The sequence below is a fragment of the Hyperolius riggenbachi genome, chromosome 3 (assembly GCF_040937935.1).
Source record: "Hyperolius riggenbachi isolate aHypRig1 chromosome 3, aHypRig1.pri, whole genome shotgun sequence".
In the NCBI taxonomy this organism is placed as follows: Eukaryota; Metazoa; Chordata; class Amphibia; order Anura; family Hyperoliidae; genus Hyperolius; species Hyperolius riggenbachi.
The window spans coordinates 14,413,988-14,434,649 of record NC_090648.1 but is presented as its reverse complement, the minus strand read 5'-3'; the positions used below and the strand labels follow the sequence as shown (position 1 = coordinate 14,434,649).

Genomic DNA, 20,662 nt, shown 5'->3' with positions numbered 1-20,662 from the left:
GTATATTGTAAGATTAGCGCAGCTCTGGTGTGTGTGGACTGATTGGACGGCCTGGTTTCCATGTGTACGTTGCTGTATATTGTAGGATTAGCGCAGCTCTGGTGTGTGTGGACGGATTGGAAGGCCTGGTTTCCATGTGTGCGTTGCTGTATATTGTAAGATTAGCGCAGCTCTGGTGTGTGTGGACGGATTGGAAGGCCTGGTTTCCATGTGTACGTTGCTGTATATTGTAAGATTAGCGCAGCTCTGGTGTGTGTGGACGGATTGGAAGGCCTGGTTTCCATGTGTGCGTTGCTGTATATTGTAAGATTAGCGCAGCTCTGGTGTGTGTGGACGGATTGGACGGCCTGGTTTCCATGTGTACGTTGCTGTATATTGTAAGATTAGCGCAGCTCTGGTGTGTGTGGACGGATTGGACGGCCTGGTTTCCATGTGTACGTTGCTGTATATTGTAGGATTAGCGCAGCTCTGGTGTGTGTGGACGGATTGAAAGGCCTGGTTTCCATGTGTACGTTGCTGTATATTGTAAGATTAGCGCAGCTCTGGTGTGTGTGGACGGATTGGACGGCCTGGTTTCCATGTGTGCGTTGCTGTATATTGTAAGATTAGCGCAGCTCTGGTGTGTGTGGACGGATTGGACGGCCTGGTTTCCATGTGTGCGTTGCTGTATATTGTAAGATTAGCGCAGCTCTGGTGTGTGTGGACGGATTGGACGGCCTGGTTTCCATGTGTGCGTTGCTGTATATTGTAAGATTAGCGCAGCTCTGGTGTGTGTGGACGGATTGGAAGGCCTGGTTTCCATGTGTGCGTTGCTGTATATTGTAAGATTAGCGCAGCTCTGGTGTGTGTGGACGGATTGGACGGCCTGGTTTCCATGTGTACGTTGCTGTATATTGTAAGATTAGCGCAGCTCTGGTGTGTGTGGACGGATTGGACGGCCTGGTTTCCATGTGTACGTTGCTGTATATTGTAGGATTAGCGCAGCTCTGGTGTGTGTGGACGGATTGAAAGGCCTGGTTTCCATGTGTACGTTGCTGTATATTGTAAGATTAGCGCAGCTCTGGTGTGTGTGGACGGATTGGACGGCCTGGTTTCCATGTGTGCGTTGCTGTATATTGTAAGATTAGCGCAGCTCTGGTGTGTGTGGACGGATTGGACGGCCTGGTTTCCATGTGTGCGTTGCTGTATATTGTAAGATTAGCGCAGCTCTGGTGTGTGTGGACGGATTGGAAGGCCTGGTTTCCATGTGTGCGTTGCTGTATATTGTAAGATTAGCGCAGCTCTGGTGTGTGTGGACGGATTGGACGGCCTGGTTTCCATGTGTGCGTTGCTGTATATTGTAAGATTAGCGCAGCTCTGGTGTGTGTGGACGGATTGGAAGGCCTGGTTTCCATGTGTACGTTGCTGTATATTGTAAGATTAGCGCAGCTCTGGTGTGTGTGGACGGATTGGACGGCCTGGTTTCCATGTGTACGTTGCTGTATATTGTAGGATTAGCGCAGCTCTGGTGTGTGTGGACGGATTGAAAGGCCTGGTTTCCATGTGTACGTTGCTGTATATTGTAAGATTAGCGCAGCTCTGGTGTGTGTGGACGGATTGGACGGCCTGGTTTCCATGTGTGCGTTGCTGTATATTGTAAGATTAGCGCAGCTCTGGTGTGTGTGGACGGATTGGACGGCCTGGTTTCCATGTGTGCGTTGCTGTATATTGTAAGATTAGCGCAGCTCTGGTGTGTGTGGACGGATTGGACGGCCTGGTTTTCATGTGTGCGTTGCTGATGGTGTGTTCAGCAGTGATGGGATCTGCTGGGACAGGAGAGATTCATAGACGGTGCTGTATGATGCTTCCCTGCATGTGTTGTGTTAGGAAGAACCCTGCATGATCGCATGCGTTCCTCAGCATTCCTGCCGCAATCCCATTCATTATTATTATTGTTTAGTATTTATATAGCGCCAACATCTTCCGCAGCGCTGTACAGAGTACATTGTCTTGTCCCTGACTGTCCCTCAGAGGAGCTCACAATCTAATCCCTACCATAGTCATATGTCAATGTATGTATTGTGTAGTGTATGTATCGTAGTCTAGGGCCAATTTTAAGGGGGAAGCCAATTAACTGATCTGTATGTTTTTGGGATGTGTGAGGAAACCGGAGTGCCCGGAGGAAACCCGCACAGACATACAAACTCCTTGCAGATAGTGCCCTGGCTGAGATTTGAACCGGGGACCCAGCGCTGCAAGGCGAGAGCTAACCTCTACGCCACCGTGCTGCCCACATTCATTATACATAAATGGGATTGCAAACGCATCAGGGAGAATTGTGCTGTAACACAGTGCTGTGCGTCCGGCGGCCACAGGGGTCACATGGGCAGGAGGCCGTATCCTGTATGGAGAGGCTGGATTGTTGTGTTACTGCTTTCCCCTGTATTACACTGTATGCAGCAGATGGATCATTGTGTGACGATTGTCCTCTGTATTATACTGACTGGTGGTGCCGGGATCATTGTGTGATGATTGTCCTCTGTATTATACTGATTGGTGATGCCGGATCATTGTGTGATGATTGTCCTCTGTATTATACTGACTTGTGGTGCGGGATCATTGTGTGATGATTGTCCTCTGTATTATACTGACTGGTGGTGCCGGGATCATTGTGTGATGATTGTCCTCTGTATTATACTGACTGGTGATGCCGGTATCATTGTGTGATGATTGTCCTCTGTATTATACTGATTGGTGATGCCGGATCATTGTGTGATGATTGTCCTCTGTATTATACTGACTTGTGGTGCGGGATCATTGTGTGATGATTGTCCTCTGTATTATACTGACTGGTGGTGCCGGGATCATTGTGTGATGATTGTCCTCTGTATTATACTGACTGGTGGTGCCGGGATCATTGTGTGATGATTGTCCTCTGTATTATACTGATTGGTGATGCCGGATCATTGTGTGATGATTGTCCTCTGTATTATACTGACTGGTGGTGCCGGGATCATTGTGTGACGATTGTCCTCTGTATTATACTGACTGGTGATGCCGGTATCATTGTGTGATGATTGTCCTCTGTATTATACTGACTGGTGATGCCGGTATCATTGTGTGATGATTGTCCTCTGTATTATACTGATTGGTGATGCCGGATCATTGTGTGATGATTGTCCTCTGTATTATACTGACTTGTGGTGCGGGATCATTGTGTGATGATTGTCCTCTGTATTATACTGACTGGTGGTGCCGGGATCATTGTGTGATGATTGTCCTCTGTATTATACTGACTGGTGATGCCGGTATCATTGTGTGATGATTGTCCTCTGTATTATACTGACTGGTGATGCCGGTATCATTGTGTGATGATTGTCCTCTGTATTATACTGATTGGTGATGCCGGATCATTGTGTGATGATTGTCCTCTGTATTATACTGACTGGTGGTGCCGGGATCATTGTGTGATGATTGTCCTCTGTATTATACTGACTGGTGGTGCCGGGATCATTGTGTGATGATTGTCCTCTGTATTATACTGACTGGTGGTGCCGGGATCATTGTGTGATGATTGTCCTCTGTATTATACTGACTGGTGGTGCTGGATCATTGTGTGATGATTGTCCTCTGTATTATACTGACTGGTGATGCCGGGATCATTGTGTGGTGATTGTCCTCTGTCCTCTTCCAGACTTATCGAAGAATCGCTTTGCTGAGGTCCCGGCTGAGCTGTGCCAACTGGTGTCCCTGGAATCCCTGAACCTCTATCACAACTGCCTGCGTGCCCTTCCCCCGTGCCTCGCCAACCTGCAGGCCCTCACCTACCTGAACATCAGGTGAGTGCCCGCTATGTTCCATGCATGCTCGTAGTCATCGCTCATCAGACTACTGTGTGTTTAAAGACACCTGAAGTGAGAAGTATATGGAGGCTGCCATATGTATTTCCTTTTAAACAATACAAGTTGCATGGCAGTCCTGCTGATCTCTTTGGCTGCAGTAGTGTCTGATTCACACTCCTGGAACAAGCATGCAGCTAATCCAGCCACACTTCAGTCAGAGCACCTGATCTGCTGCATGCTTGTTCGGGGTCCATTTATTTATATAGCACTGACATATTGTGCAGCGCCGTACAGAGTACATAGTCATGTCCCTGACTGTCCCTCAGAGGGGCTCACAATCTAATCCCTACCATAGTCATATGTCTAGTGTAGTGTATGTATTGTAGTCTAGGGCCAATTAACCTATCTGTATGTGTTTGGGATGTGGGAGGAAACTGGAGCACCCGGAGGAAACCCACACAGACATGGGGAGTACATACAAACTCCTTGCAGATGTTTACCTGGCTGGGATTTGAACCGAGGACCTAGCACTGCAAGGCGGGAGCCCTAACCACTACACCACCGTGCTGCCCAGGGTCTATGTTTAAAGGTATTAGAGGCAGAGGACCAGCAGGGCTGCCGGGCAACTAGTATTGCCTAAAAGGAAATAAATATGGCAGCCTCCATATACCTCTCACGTCAGGTTCGCTTAAATAGGGCACAATGCAATAATCCAGACAGTATACTCACCCTAGCTCTCGCTAAATCCTAGTCTTTTGTCCAAGTAATTCACTAGTGTTCAGTCCAGCAAGGCTGCCACCTCCTGGCAGATGTGGGGACAGCACACACTGGAGGAAGGGCTCCGCCTGGAACCTGCGCTGCATCCTCTTACTTGCTCTAATATTGCTGAAGCATAAAACCTGTTAAAGCAGTAATAGCAGGAAAACCTGAATTTTATATATATATATATATATATATATATATATATATATATATATATATATATATATATATATATATATATATATATATATATATATATATATATATATATATATATATATATATATATATATAGTTAATAAAATGTCCTCTGCTTTTATTTATACATCTCTCTAATCATTCCATTTACAGAGAAGGGAGTGAGCTTTAAGGCCAGAGGCTTTAGTTTGGATTGTCTGGGGAGCGCAGAGCAGCGATGAGAGAGAAGAGGCGGGGTTGTTCTTGGGACAAGTTGAGGAGAAGCTTTCCATGATTCCTCAGCCCATCACGTATGGAGGTGTGATACAATCGCGCAGCACAGAGTGTAACATTAGTTTGTATCTCAGCAGTAAGGAGAGAGAAGAGGCGGGGGTGAATCTTGGGACAAGTTGGGGAGAAGCTTTCTGTGATTCCTCAGCTCATTATGTATGGACGTGTGACACAATCAGGCAGCACAGAGTGTAACATTAGTTTGTATCTCAGCAGTAAGGAGAGAGAAGAGGCGGGGTGATTCTGGGGACAAGTTGGGGAGAAGCTTTCTGTGATTCCTGAGCCCATTATGTATGGCACAATCATTCAGCACAGAGTGTAACATTAGTTTGTATCTCAGCAGTAAGGAGAGAGAAGAGGCGGAGTGAATCTTGGGACAAGTTGGGGAGAATCTTTCTGTGATTCCTGAGCTCATTATGTATGACACAATCATTCAGCACAGAGTGTGTAACATTAGTTTGTGAGACTCCAGGACTCCCCTGACTGATTGTTCTCTGTTCTGTGTATATTGTATGTCCTTCTCTCTGCAGCCGGAACCTGGTCTCCTCTCTCCCTCCCTACCTCTGCCGGCTCCCCCTCACCGTCCTCATCGCCAGTAACAACAAGCTGAATGCCATTCCGGAGGAGGTGGGCGCCATGACCGGCCTGCGGCAGCTGGTGAGTGCCTCTCAGAGGGTGCAGGGAATGCTGTTATCCTCTATCCTATATCCTATATCAGTGGAGTGTATGTGAGATGTCCGGTTATTAAACTGCTCCCTCCATTCCAGTCTGCAGCCAGAGGAACTTCCCAAAACTGTCAGTGAGCTCCAACTCCTCTCTGTGTAATATAGCCACATGTCTCATTTCTCCAGAGCGCCCCCTGCTGGGGCTTCTGGTAGGTTGTGTAACTAGAACAGATTATGTTTTTATTGCTCTCCACTGGTCAGCTGAGACTTTAATTTCACCTAATATAGTGCAGCTCCCCCTGGTGGTCAGGCATGGCTCTACAAGACCTGTGAAGGTGCCCTGTGGTATCTGACTCTATAGCTACAATACATAGAATACCCTATCAGCCCACAATATAGTGCAGCTCCCCCTGGTGGTCAGGCATGGCTCTACAAGACCTGTGAAGGTGCCCTGTGGTATCTGACTCTATAGCTACAATACATAGAATACCCTATCAGCCCACAATATAGTGCAGCTCCCCCTGGTGGTCAGGCCTGGCTCTACAAGACCTGTGAAGGTGCCCTGTGGTATCTGACTCTATAGCTACAATACATGTAATACCCTATCAGCCCACAATATAGTGCAGCTCCCCCTGGTGGTCAGGCCTGGCTCTACAAGACCTGTGAAGGTGCCCTGTGGTATCTGACTCTATAGCTACAATACATAGAATACCCTATCAGCCCACAATATAGGGCAGCGCCCCCTGGTGGTCAGGCCTAGATTCCACAAGACCTGTGAAGGTGCCCTGTGGTATCTGACTCTATAGCTACAATACATGTAATACCCTATCAGCCCACAATATAGTGCAGCTCCCCCTGGTGGTCAGGCCTGGCTCTACAAGACCTGTGAAGGTGCCCTGTGGTATCTGACTCTATAGCTACAATACATAGAATACCCTATCAGCCCACAATATAGTGCAGCTCCCCCTGGTGGTCAGGCCTGGCTCTACAAGACCTGTGAAGGTGCCCTGTGGTATCTGACTCTATAGCTACAATACATAGAATACCCTATCAGCCCACAATATAGTGCAGCTCCCCCTGGTGGTCAGGCATGGCTCTACAAGACCTGTGAAGGTGCCCTGTGGTATCTGACTCTATAGCTACAATACATGTAATACCCTATCAGCCCACAATATAGTGCAGCTCCCCCTGGTGGTCAGGCCTGGCTCTACAAGACCTGTGAAGGTGCCCTGTGGTATCTGACTCTATAGCTACAATACATAGAATACCCTATCAGCCCACAATATAGTGCAGCTCCCCCTGGTGGTCAGGCCTGGCTCTACAAGACCTGTGAAGGTGCCCTGTGGTATCTGACTCTATAGCTACAATACATGTAATACCCTATCAGCCCACAATATAGTGCAGCTCCCCCTGGTGGTCAGGCCTGGCTCTACAAGACCTGTGAAGGTGCCCTGTGGTATCTGACTCTATAGCTACAATACATGTAATACCCTATCAGCCCACAATATAGTGCAGCTCCCCCTGGTGGTCAGGCATGGCTCTACAAGACCTGTGAAGGTGCCCTGTGGTATCTGACTCTATAGCTACAATACATAGAATACCCTATCAGCCCACAATATAGTGCAGCTCCCCCTGGTGGTCAGGCCTGGCTCTACAAGACCTGTGAAGGTGCCCTGTGGTATCTGACTCTATAGCTACAATACATGTAATACCCTATCAGCCCACAATATAGTGCAGCTCCCCCTGGTGGTCAGGCATGGCTCTACAAGACCTGTGAAGGTGCCCTGTGGTATCTGACTCTATAGCTACAATACATGTAATACCCTATCAGCCCACAATATAGTGCAGCTCCCCCTGGTGGTCAGGCCTAGATTCCACAAGACCTGTGAAGGTGCCCTGTGGTATCTGACTCTATAGCTACAATACATAGAATACCCTATCAGCCCACAATATAGTGCAGCTCCCCCTGGTGGTCAGGCCTGGCTCTACAAGACCTGTGAAGGTGCCCTGTGGTATCTGACTCTATAGCTACAATACATGTAATACCCTATCAGCCCACAATATAGTGCAGCTCCCCCTGGTGGTCAGGCCTGGCTCTACAAGACCTGTGAAGGTGCCCTGTGGTATCTGACTCTATAGCTACAATACATAGAATACCCTATCAGCCCACAATATAGTGCAGCTCCCCCTGGTGGTCAGGCCTGGCTCTACAAGACCTGTGAAGGTGCCCTGTGGTATCTGACTCTATAGCTACAATACATGTAATACCCTATCAGCCCACAATATAGTGCAGCTCCCCCTGGTGGTCAGGCCTGGCTCTACAAGACCTGTGAAGGTGCCCTGTGGTATCTGACTCTATAGCTACAATACATGTAATACCCTATCAGCCCACAATATAGTGCAGCTCCCCCTGGTGGTCAGGCCTGGCTCTACAAGACCTGTGAAGGTGCCCTGTGGTATCTGACTCTATAGCTACAATACATGTAATACCCTATCAGCCCACAATATAGTGCAGCTCCCCCTGGTGGTCAGGCATGGCTCTACAAGACCTGTGAAGGTGCCCTGTGGTATCTGACTCTATAGCTACAATACATGTAATACCCTATCAGCCCACAATATAGTGCAGCTCCCCCTGGTGGTCAGGCCTGGCTCTACAAGACCTGTGAAGGTGCCCTGTGGTATCTGACTCTATAGCTACAATACATGTAATACCCTATCAGCCCACAATATAGTGCAGCTCCCCCTGGTGGTCAGGCATGGCTCTACAAGACCTGTGAAGGTGCCCTGTGGTATCTGACTCTATAGCTACAATACATAGAATACCCTATCAGCCCACAATATAGTGCAGCTCCCCCTGGTGGTCAGGCCTGGCTCTACAAGACCTGTGAAGGTGCCCTGTGGTATCTGACTCTATAGCTACAATACATGTAATACCCTATCAGCCCACAATATAGTGCAGCTCCCCCTGGTGGTCAGGCCTGGCTCTACAAGACCTGTGAAGGTGCCCTGTGGTATCTGACTCTATAGCTACAATACATGTAATACCCTATCAGCCCACAATATAGTGCAGCTCCCCCTGGTGGTCAGGCATGGCTCTACAAGACCTGTGAAGGTGCCCTGTGGTATCTGACTCTATAGCTACAATACATAGAATACCCTATCAGCCCACAATATAGTGCAGCTCCCCCTGGTGGTCAGGCCTGGCTCTACAAGACCTGTGAAGGTGCCCTGTGGTATCTGACTCTATAGCTACAATACATGTAATACCCTATCAGCCCACAATATAGTGCAGCTCCCCCTGGTGGTCAGGCCTGGCTCTACAAGACCTGTGAAGGTGCCCTGTGGTATCTGACTCTATAGCTACAATACATGTAATACCCTATCAGCCCACAATATAGTGCAGCTCCCCCTGGTGGTCAGGCCTGGCTCTACAAGACCTGTGAAGGTGCCCTGTGGTATCTGACTCTATAGCTACAATACATGTAATACCCTATCAGCCCACAATATAGTGCAGCTCCCCCTGGTGGTCAGGCATGGCTCTACAAGACCTGTGAAGGTGCCCTGTGGTATCTGACTCTATAGCTACAATACATGTAATACCCTATCAGCCCACAATATAGTGCAGCTCCCCCTGGTGGTCAGGCATGGCTCTACAAGACCTGTGAAGGTGCCCTGTGGTATCTGACTCTATAGCTACAATACATGTAATACCCTATCAGCCCACAATATAGTGCAGCTCCCCCTGGTGGTCAGGCCTAGATTCCACAAGACCTGTGAAGGTGCCCTGTGGTATCTGACTCTATAGCTACAATACATAGAATACCCTATCAGCCCACAATATAGTGCAGCTCCCCCTGGTGGTCAGGCCTGGCTCTACAAGACCTGTGAAGGTGCCCTGTGGTATCTGACTCTATAGCTACAATACATGTAATACCCTATCAGCCCACAATATAGTGCAGCTCCCCCTGGTGGTCAGGCCTGGCTCTACAAGACCTGTGAAGGTGCCCTGTGGTATCTGACTCTATAGCTACAATACATAGAATACCCTATCAGCCCACAATATAGTGCAGCTCCCCCTGGTGGTCAGGCCTGGCTCTACAAGACCTGTGAAGGTGCCCTGTGGTATCTGACTCTATAGCTACAATACATGTAATACCCTATCAGCCCACAATATAGTGCAGCTCCCCCTGGTGGTCAGGCCTGGCTCTACAAGACCTGTGAAGGTGCCCTGTGGTATCTGACTCTATAGCTACAATACATAGAATACCCTATCAGCCCACAATATAGTGCAGCTCCCCCTGGTGGTCAGGCCTGGCTCTACAAGACCTGTGAAGGTGCCCTGTGGTATCTGACTCTATAGCTACAATACATGTAATACCCTATCAGCCCACAATATAGGGCAGCGCCCCCTGGTGGTCAGGCCTGGCTCTACAAGACCTGTGAAGGTGCCCTGTGGTATCTGACTCTATAGCTACAATACATAGAATACCCTATCAGCCCACAATATAGTGCAGCTCCCCCTGGTGGTCAGGCCTGGCTCTACAAGACCTGTGAAGGTGCCCTGTGGTATCTGACTCTATAGCTACAATACATATAATACCCTATCAGCCCACAATATAGTGCAGCTCCCCCTGGTGGTCAGGCCTGGCTCTACAAGACCTGTGAGAGTGTCCTGTGGTATCTGACTCTATAGCTACAATACATATAATACCCTATCAGCCCACAATATAGTGCAGCTCCCCCTGGTGGTCAGGCCTGGCTCTACAAGACCTGTGAAGGTGCCCTGTGGTATCTGACTCTATAGCTACAATACATATAATACCCTATCAGCCCACAATATAGTGCAGCTCCCCCTGGTGGTCAGGCCTGGCTCTACAAGACCTGTGAGAGTGTCCTGTGGTATCTGACTCTATAGCTACAATACATGTAATACCCTATCAGCCCACAATATAGTGCAGCGCCCCCTGGTGGTCAGGCCTGGCTCTACAAGACCTGTGAAGGTGCCCTGTGGTATCTGACTCTATAGCTACAATACATAGAATACCCTATCAGCCCACAATATAGTGCAGCTCCCCCTGGTGGTCAGGCATGGCTCTACAAGACCTGTGAAGGTGCCCTGTGGTATCTGACTCTATAGCTACAATACATATAATACCCTATCAGCCCACAATATAGTGCAGCTCCCCCTGGTGGTCAGGCATGGCTCTACAAGACCTGTGAAGGTGCCCTGTGGTATCTGACTATAGCTACAATACATATAATACCCTATCAGCCCACAATATAGTGCAGCTCCCCCTGGTGGTCAGGCATGGCTCTACAAGACCTGTGAAGGTGCCCTGTGGTATCTGACTCTATAGCTACAATACATATAATACCCTATCAGCCCACAATATAGTGCAGCTCCCCCTGGTGGTCAGGCCTGGCTCTACAAGACCTGTGAAGGTGCCCTGTGGTATCTGACTCTATAGCTACAATACATATAATACCCTATCAGCCCACAATATAGTGCAGCTCCCCCTGGTGGTCAGGCCTGGCTCTACAAGACCTGTGAAGGTGCCCTGTGGTATCTGACTCTATAGCTACAATACATGTAATACCCTATCAGCCCACAATATAGGGCAGCGCCCCCTGGTGGTCAGGCCTAGATTCCACAAGACCTGTGAAAGTGTCCTGTGATATTTTACTATACGGTAGAATCCAAGTTAACTGTAACTCGGGCATCCGGCAGTCTCAACTAACTGGCATGCTTGGCGGGGGGAATGTTGGCGTTTCTATAACTGTTTGCAGAGTGTTGTGCAGCGGAAGTGACTTACGAATCGTCCAGGCGCCGGCCTTCCTCTCTCCTACACCTCCCAGTGACCCTTTGCGGTGTCCTCGTACCGCCCCCTGGCATGTCACCTGACCTGCATGGGGTCACACGCAGCGTCACAGCTGGGTATGGCGGACAGGGCATAGCTGCTGGGAGCTGCAGGAATGTAGCAGACTGGCGCCCGGATGATTCGTAAGTGATTTGCGCTGCGCACCCATTCTGCCTGCTATCTGAGGGGAGATTAGTGTTATATTTAATGCTGGTTTCTTGACTTTTTAAGCAATTCCTGCCTGTGTTTGGATAAATGAAACTACTATATATCTATAAACATGTACACAAGGGAGAGTAGATTACACCGCAGAGATGAGCAATTACACTGTCATGACACAGGAGGTGAGGTACTCCCGAGCCAGAGCAGCTACAATAGGCATGCTGGGAGTATAGAGTGCCTGTAGTCTTTTATTAGACTTCAACCAGTCAACCAACCCCCGATTCTGTAAAGCAGTGTGCCCCAACCCTGTCCTCAAGTCCCACCAACGCTGCATGTTTTGTATAAAGCCACAGAGGTAGATAATCAGCTCTGCTGAGACACTAATTACCCCACCTGTGCATGATTGTGGTTTTCTGCAAAACATGCACTGTTGTTGGGTCTTGAGGACAGGGTTGGGGAACTCTGCTCTAAAGCATGGTAAAGCCCTGATTTTTTAGATTTAGGTTCCCTTTAACGTTTGAAAACTTGCATGGAAATCTTGTACAGTTTACTATTACTTTAACAGCGTTTTTACGTCTTTGGATTCTCGCCATAACTAACACTGGACCCCACACAACCGTTATACACTGTGTGTGTAAGAAGTAGAGAGATTGGTCAGCACACCAGCTTCTCAATGAGCGAAGTTTAATGTATCATATGTCAACACTACGGTTAACAATTGTTTCGGGGCCACAAAGGGTCCCCTTCATCAGAACACGGAAGTGTGTCTGCACTTTTCTGATGAAGGGGACCCTTTGTGGCCCCGAAACAATTGTTAACCGTAGTGTTGACATATGATACATTAAACTTCGCTTATTGAGAAGCTGGTGTGCTGACCAATCTCTCTACTTCTTGGATATCATTTGGGATGATGCTTAGCGTCCCAGGTCAAGCACCCAAAAATCACTAGGACAAGTGTGCCGCTCTGCACCCCTTCTATACACTGTGTGTGTGTGTCTGTCTGATCCGGGAAGATGTTGCTTCATGCCGTTTGGCGTGTGTGTGTCTGCCTGTCTCTGATCAGAGGAGACGTTGGCTCATGCCATTTGGCGTGTGTGTCCGGGGGAAGACGGTGGCTCATACTGTTTGCCGTGTGTGTGTCTGCCTGTCTCTGATCGGGGAAGACATTGGCTCATGCCATTTGGCGTGTGTGTGTGTCTCTGATCGGCGGAGGAAGTTGGCTCATGCCGCTTGCCGTGTGTGTTTGTCTGTGTGTGTGTCTGTGTGTGTTTGTCTGTGTCTGATCGGTGGAAGACATTGGCTCATGCCGTTTGGCGTGTTTGTGTGTGTGTGTCTCTGATCGGCGGAGGAAGTTTGCTCATGCTGCTTGCCGTGTGTGTGTGTGTGTGTGTGTGTGTGTGTGTGTGTGTGTGTGTGTGTGTGTGTGTGTTTGTGTGTGTGTGTGTGTAGTGTGTGTGTGTGTCTATGTGTGTGTTTGTCTTTGTGTGTGTGTGTGTCTGTGTCTGTCTGTATGTGTGTGTGTGTGTGTGTGTGTGTGTGTGTGTGTGTGTGTGTGTGTGTGTAGTGTGTGTGTGTGTCTATGTGTGTGTTTGTCTTTGTGTGTGTGTGTGTCTGTGTCTGTCTGTATGTGTGTGTGTCTGTCTGTCTGTATGTGTGTTTGTTTTTTGTCTGTGTGTGTGTCTGTGTGTGTGTGTGTGTGTGTGTGTATATATGTGTGTGTGTGTGTCTCACTGATCGAGGAAGACGTTGGCTCGTGCCGCTTGCCGTGATTGTGTAATGTTTGGTTTCCTGAGTGTGCACAGTGCTGCTCATCCCCAGGAGGACAACCCTCCCTTCCCCCATCACTACTTCCTGTAATACTTCACTGCTCATAACTCACAGATCATTCTGCCTAGCAACATGGCTGCCACAGGGTACCGTATCCGCTGCCATACTGTCACCCAGGGCCCCCGCTGAAGCCTGTCGCTGCTGAGACAGAGGAGACTGTCATCTTTAGCAGAATAGTGTAATCGTAATTATTATTATTAGAGCTTCTCTCCAGGCACAGATGTTTTCCTGAATCTTTGTAGAATTTTAATCAATGTATCACGCTACTCTAATAACTTCTGTCAGGAGCCCAGAGACCAGCCACCTTCTGCACCACTGACTGCCTGTACTTTAAGATGCAGTCTTGTCAGAGATTTAGTCTTCGCCCCGCTTCTAAACAGTGGAATGATGCAGTCCAGGCAACAGCAGCTGATTTGCTGGTACTCCTCTGCTTCTGGTCATGTGATAAGTTTTAAGACCGGATTTTCACCTGCAAAATCCTCACTTCACCCCCAATAACGTAACGTCTGAGCATTTCAGTGACTAAGCTTTTACATGGATTTAGGTCTGAGGCTGGGGAGGGGAGTTGAAGAGGATTGACAGTCCAAATTCTCCCCTCTTCTTCAGTAGATTAGCTACACCGTTGTAAGTTCTACAAACTAACTCTAAAGGTGGCCTTACATCTGACAATTTTGCTGCCGATCGACCTCCCCACTTTGATGATTATCAAATTAGATATAAATTGGTGCTGCAGCCAGCATACCTGACAGATGTTGGGCCAAAATTGGTCGAATGTATTGATTGGACAGGGTGATAAATCTCGGGCCGACGTGGTTGATTGGGTGCATGGCAGCAACAGCGATAATTGGGAACGACAAATGCGATGGTAACACACATTCCCCTCCGCCCCCAACCCCCCCGTCGCGGTGTATTATTATTATTATAATTACTGGTATTTAGTATTTCTATAGTGCTGACATCTTCCGCAGTGATGTACATTGTGTATTGTCTCGTCACTTTGCTGTCCTTTAAGGTGGCCATACACTGGTCGATTTGCCATCAGATTCGACCAAAAGATAGATCCCTCCCTGATCGACTCTGATCAGATAGGGATCGTATGGCCACCTTTACTGCAAACAGATTGTGAATCGATTTCAGCCTGAAACCGATCACAATCTGTGGAGCTACCATACCCCCTCATACATTACCTGTTCCGGCCGGCGCGAGTCCCCCAGTCCACCGTTGTCTTCTTCTCCGCCTGGTCCCGGCATCTTCTTCGCATCGGCTCCCGGCTGGCATCTTCTCCCATCGGCTTCTGCGTATAACTTTCTGTCACTCCAGTGACAGTGGAAGTTCAAATAGAGCGCCCTTTATTTGTACTTCCGCTGTCACTGCAGTGACACAGGAAGTTATACACTGATGCTGTGATGCGGAAGGTGATGGGAGAAGATGCCCGCCGGGAGGTGACAGCGGGGACTCGTGCTGGCGGAGCAGGCAATGTATCTCCGCTGTATTGCGTCGGTCGTCGGTCATTCGAACGCCGCTATAGACGCACTCCCGACCCGCCGGCGATCGAGAAAAATCTTCCGCACGGATGGATCGATGGGAGTCGGACGGAAATCCATCGTTCTGTCAGCGGTGTGCGTGGCGATTTCACGGCCGTTTCGATCACTGTGATCGAAACGGCCGTATTTCGGCGGGAAAATCGTTAGGTGTATGGGCCCCTTAAAAGGAGCTCACAATCTAATCCCACCATAGTCATATGTCTATGTGTGTATCGTGTAGTGCCTGTATCATAGTCTAGGGCCAATTTAGGGGGAAGGCAATGAACTTATCTGTATGTTTTTGGGATGTGGTAGGAGACCGGAGTGCCCGGAGGAAACCCACAATGCCACGGGGAGGACATACGAACTGTGCAGATGTTGTATGGGCAGCCTACAAATCTCTCTCTGATCAGGTTTGATGACAGAGAGATCTCGCTGTGGAATGGGCGTGCACAGAACGGTCGTGCACCGTACGGGCGTGCGTCCTGCAGGGGTGTGCAACCAATCAACTGGTATAAAAACACTGTTCATTCAATTACATTTTTTCAAACTTAAAAATACCTTTCAATTTTTCTATGTAACAGATCGTTTTTATCGAAAAAAGGGAAAATTAGAATCTTTTTATTGTATCTCATCTGTGGCCCCTTTAAGAGTGACAGAAATAAAAAAAAAAATCATTTTTGCCCTCTTTCCACACAATGTACTAAAGTAAATAACAAACTCTTTCATTGGTTGGGAAGTTTGTTGGGCTGGTGACGCTGGACTTTGTGCCTGACGCAGTAAACTGCAGTAAAGCGTGCGACAATTTCTCCATTACTAGTGCGGGGGGCGCACCATCTGTAACTCATTGGTGCATGCATTGCTGAGGCACTAATGAGTTAACGGGCGGTGCTCCCCCTATGCTAGCGGTGGTACAATTGGCGCGTGCTGCCTGCGCGCTGCAACCATACCGCCGTTTACTGCATCGCCCCTTGTAACGCGTCTGGAAGAGTCGCTGTTTGTAAAGTCGTACGTTCTTCACTGGCAGATCCAGTTTTCCAGAGAGAACTTCCAACATCTGCCTCCAGTCTTCGCCCCAGGATAACGGCCAGAGTTGCTACACTTATTTACAGGGAGGCAGGACTTGCGTTGGACGGGAGTTTTGTCAGTCAGAGCCACAGTGAACAGTAAGCTCCATGCTTATTTACACGGAGGCGGGTTTTACCCCGGACAGGAGTTTCGTCAGTCAGAGCCGCAGCAATTGTTACTATCCACACTTATTTACAAGGAGGCCAGTCTTGCGTTGGACAGAAGTTTTGTCAGTCAGAGCCACAGCTAACGTTACTCTCCATGCTTATTTACAAGGAGGCAGGACTTGCGATGGACAGGGGTTTCATCGGTGAGAGCTACAGTAAACTGTTCTCTCCACAGTTACAAGGAGGCGGGACTTGCATTGGACGGGAGTTTCATCAGTCAGAGCCACAGTGGACATTACTCTCCATGCTTACTTACAAGGAGGCGGGACTTGCGTTAGACAGAGGTTTTGTCAGTCAGAGCCGCAGTGAACGTTACTCTCCACACTTACTTACAAGGAGGCGGGACTTGCGTTAGGGGTTTCGTCAGTCAGAGCCGCAGTGAACGCTACTATCCACACTTATTACTGCCATCCATAGACTTCCTATCCAGACCTTCTGTAGGAAAATTGGTTGCAGACCGGCAGTAAATTCCTCCCATTATCACTATTCACATCTGGCTGCATTTTCGGCCCCTCGCATTCACTGCTAGTGGAAAACTGGCTAAATCCGGCCGGCGGTGAATGAGTAACGCAGGAGGCGTCGCTAGGATAAAAGTACAATAATAGTAAATCTGCAGATCGTTCCTGCGTGCCTCTGTAAGCCTCATACACGCGTTACATAAGAGGCCGTTACACCAACCACAGATATACCCGTTCCTGCGTGCCTCTGTAAGCCTCATACACGCGTTACATAAGAGGCCGTTACACCAACCACAGATTTACCCGTTCCTGCATGCCTCTGTAAGCCTCATACACGCGTTACACCGACCACAGATTTACCCGTTCCTGCATGCCTCTGTAATCCTCATACACGCGTTACATAAGAGGCCGTTACACCAACCACAGATTTACCCGTTCCTGCATGCCTCTGTAATCCTCATACATGCGTTACATAAGAGGCCGTTACACCAACCACAGATATACCCGTTCCTGCGTGCCTCTGTAAGCCTCATACACGCGTTACAAAAGAGGCCGTTACACCAACCACAGATTTACCTGTTCCTGCATGCCTCTGTAAGTCTCATACACGCGTTACATAAGAGGCCGTTACACCAACCACAGATTTACCCGTTCCTGCGTGCCTCTGTAAGTCTCATACACGCGTTACATAAGAGGCCGTTACACCAACCACAGATTTACCCGTTCCTGCATGCCTCTGTAAGCCTCATACACGCGTTACATAAGAGGCCGTTACACCAACCACAGATTTACCCGTTCCTGCATGCCTCTGTAAGCCTCATACACGCGTTACATAAGAGGCCGTTACACCAACCACAGATATACCCGTTCCTGCGTGCCTCTGTAAGCCTCATACACGCGTTACATAAGAGGCCATTACACCAACCACAGATTTACCTGTTCCTGCGTGCCTCTGTAAACCTCATACACGCGTTACATAAGAGGCCGTTACACCAACCACAGATTTACCTGTTCCTGCATGCCTCTGTAAGCCTCATACACGCGTTACATAAGAGGCCGTTACACCAACCACAGATATACCCGTTCCTGCGTGCCTCTGTAAGCCTCATACACACGCGTTACATAAGAGGCCGTTACACCAACCACAGATATACCCGTTCCTGCGTGCCTCTGTAAGCCTCATACATGCGTTACATAAGAGGCCGTTACACCAACCACAGATATACCCGTTCCTGCGTGCCTCTGTAAGCCTCATACACACGCGTTACATAAGAGGCCGTTACACCAACCACAGATTTACCCGTTCCTGCATGCCTCTGTAATCCTCATACACGCCTTACATAAGAGGCCGTTACACCAACCACAGATATACCCGTTCCTGCGTGCCTCTGTAAGCCTCATACACACGCGTTACATAAGAGGCCGTTACACCAACCACAGATTTACCCGTTCCTGCATGCCTCTGTAATCCTCATACACGCGTTACATAAGAGGCCGTTACACCAACCACAGATATACCCGTTCCTGCGTGCCTCTGTAAGCCTCATACACACGCGTTACATAAGAGGCCGTTACACCAACCACAGATATACCCGTTCCTGCGTGCCTCTGTAAGCCTCATACACACGTTACATAAGAGGCAGTTACACCAACCACAGATATACCCGTTCCTGCGTGCCTCTGTAAGCCTCACACACGCGTTACATAAGAGGCCGTTACACCAACCACAGATATACCCGTTCCTGCGTGCCTCTGTAAGCCTCACACACGCGTTACATAAGAGGCCGTTACACCAACCACAGATATACCCGTTCCTGCGTGCCTCTGTAAGCCTCATACACGCGTTACATAAGAGGCCGTTACACCAACCACAGATGTACCTGTTCCTGCATGCCTCTGTAAGCCTCATACACACGCGTTACATAAGAGGCCGTTACACCAACCACAGATATACCCGTTCCTGCATGCCTCTGTAATCCTCATACACACGCGTTACATAAGAGGCAGTTACACCAACCACAGATATACCCGTTCCTGCGTGCCTCTGTAAGCCTCATACACACGCGTTACATAAGAGGCCGTTACACCAACCACAGATATACCCGTTCCTGCGTGCCTCTGTAAGCCTCATACACACGCGTTACATAAGAGGCAGTTACACCAACCACAGATATACCCGTTCCTGCATGCCTCTGTAAGCCTCATACACGCGTTACATAAGAGGCCGTTACACCAACCACAGATTTACCCGTTCCTGCATGCCTCTGTAAGCCTCATACACGCGTTACATATGAGGCCGTTACACCAACCACAGATATACCCGTTCCTGCATGCCTCTGTAAGCCTCATACACGCGTTACATAAGAGACCGTTACACCAACCACAGATGTACCCGTTCCTGCGTGCCTCTGTAAGCCTCACACACGCGTTACATAAGAGGCAGTTACACCAACCACAGATTTACCCGTTCCTGCATGCCTCTGTAATCCTCATACACGCGTTACATAAGAGGCCGTTACACCAACCACAGATATACCCGTTCCTGCGTGCCTCTGTAAGCCTCATACACGCGTTACATAAGAGGCCATTACACCAACCACAGATTTACCCGTTCCTGCGTGCCTCTGTAAGCCTCATACACGCGTTACATAAGAGGCCGTTACACCAACCACAGATTTACCCGTTCCTGCATGCCTCTGTAAGCCTCATACAAGCGTTACATAAGAGGCAGTTACACCAACCACAGATTTACCCGTTCCTGCATGCCTCTGTAAGCCTCACACATGCGTTACATAAGAGGCCGTTACACCGACCACAGATTTACCCGTTCCTGCGTGCCTCTGTAAGCCTCATACACGCGTTACATAAGAGGCCGTTACACCAACCACAGATTTACCCGTTCCTGCGTGCCTCTGTAAGCCTCATACACGCGTTACATAAGAGGCCGTTACACCAACCACAGATTTACCCGTTCCTGCGTGCCTCTGTAAGCCTCATACAAGCGTTACATAAGAGGCAGTTACACCAACCACAGATTTACCCGTTCCTGCATGCCTCTGTAAGCCTCACACATGCGTTACATAAGAGGCCGTTACACCGACCACAGATTTACCCGTTCCTGCGTGCCTCTGTAAGCCTCATACACGCGTTACATAAGAGGCCGTTACACCAACCACAGATTTACCCGTTCCTGTGTGCCTCTGTAAGCCTCATACACGCGTTACATAAGAGGCTGTTACACCAACCACAGATTTACCCGTTCCTGCATGCCTCTGTAAACCTCACACACGCGTTACATAAGAGGCCGTTACACCAACCACAGATTTACCCGTTCCTGCGTGCCTCTGTAAGCCTCATACAAGCGTTACATAAGAGGCCGTTACACCAACCACAGATTTACCCGTTCCTGCATGCCTCTGTAAGCCTCACACATGCGTTACATAAGAGGCCGTTACACCGACCACAGATTTACCCGTTCCTGCATGCCTCTGTAAGCCTCATACACGCGTTACATAAGAGGCAGTTACACCAACCACAGATATACCCGTTCCTGCATGCCTCTGTAAGCCTCATACACGCGTTACATAAGAGGCCGTTACACCGACCACAGATATACCCGTTCCTGCGTGCCTCTGTAAGCCTCATACACGCGTTACATAAGAGGCCGTTACACCAACCACAGATATACCCGTTCCTGCGTGCCTCTGTAAGCCTCATACACGCGTTACATAAGAGGCAGTTACACCAACCACAGATATACCCGTTCCTGCGTGCCTCTGTAAGCCTCATACACGCGTTACATAATAGGCCGTTACACCGACCACAGATATACCCGTTCCTGCGTGCCTCTGTAAGCCTCATACACGCGTTACATAAGAGGCCG

General features: G+C 48.8%; 1 protein-coding gene across 3 annotated transcripts in view; it reads left to right on the top strand.

The window, feature by feature from the left end:
- LRCH4 (leucine rich repeats and calponin homology domain containing 4) overlaps positions 1 to 20,662 on the top strand; it is a 131,874-nt gene that overhangs the window by 35,747 nt on the left and 75,465 nt on the right. For 2 of the 3 annotated variants that reach the window (XM_068273886.1, XM_068273885.1), the window contains exons 2-3: positions 3,674 to 3,818; positions 5,582 to 5,708. In XM_068273886.1, the coding sequence (XP_068129987.1) occupies positions 3,674 to 3,818; positions 5,582 to 5,708 (272 nt within the window). The remainder of the gene's footprint in view (positions 1 to 3,673; positions 3,819 to 5,581; positions 5,709 to 20,662) is intronic. The other variant, XM_068273887.1, reaches the window with a different exon arrangement.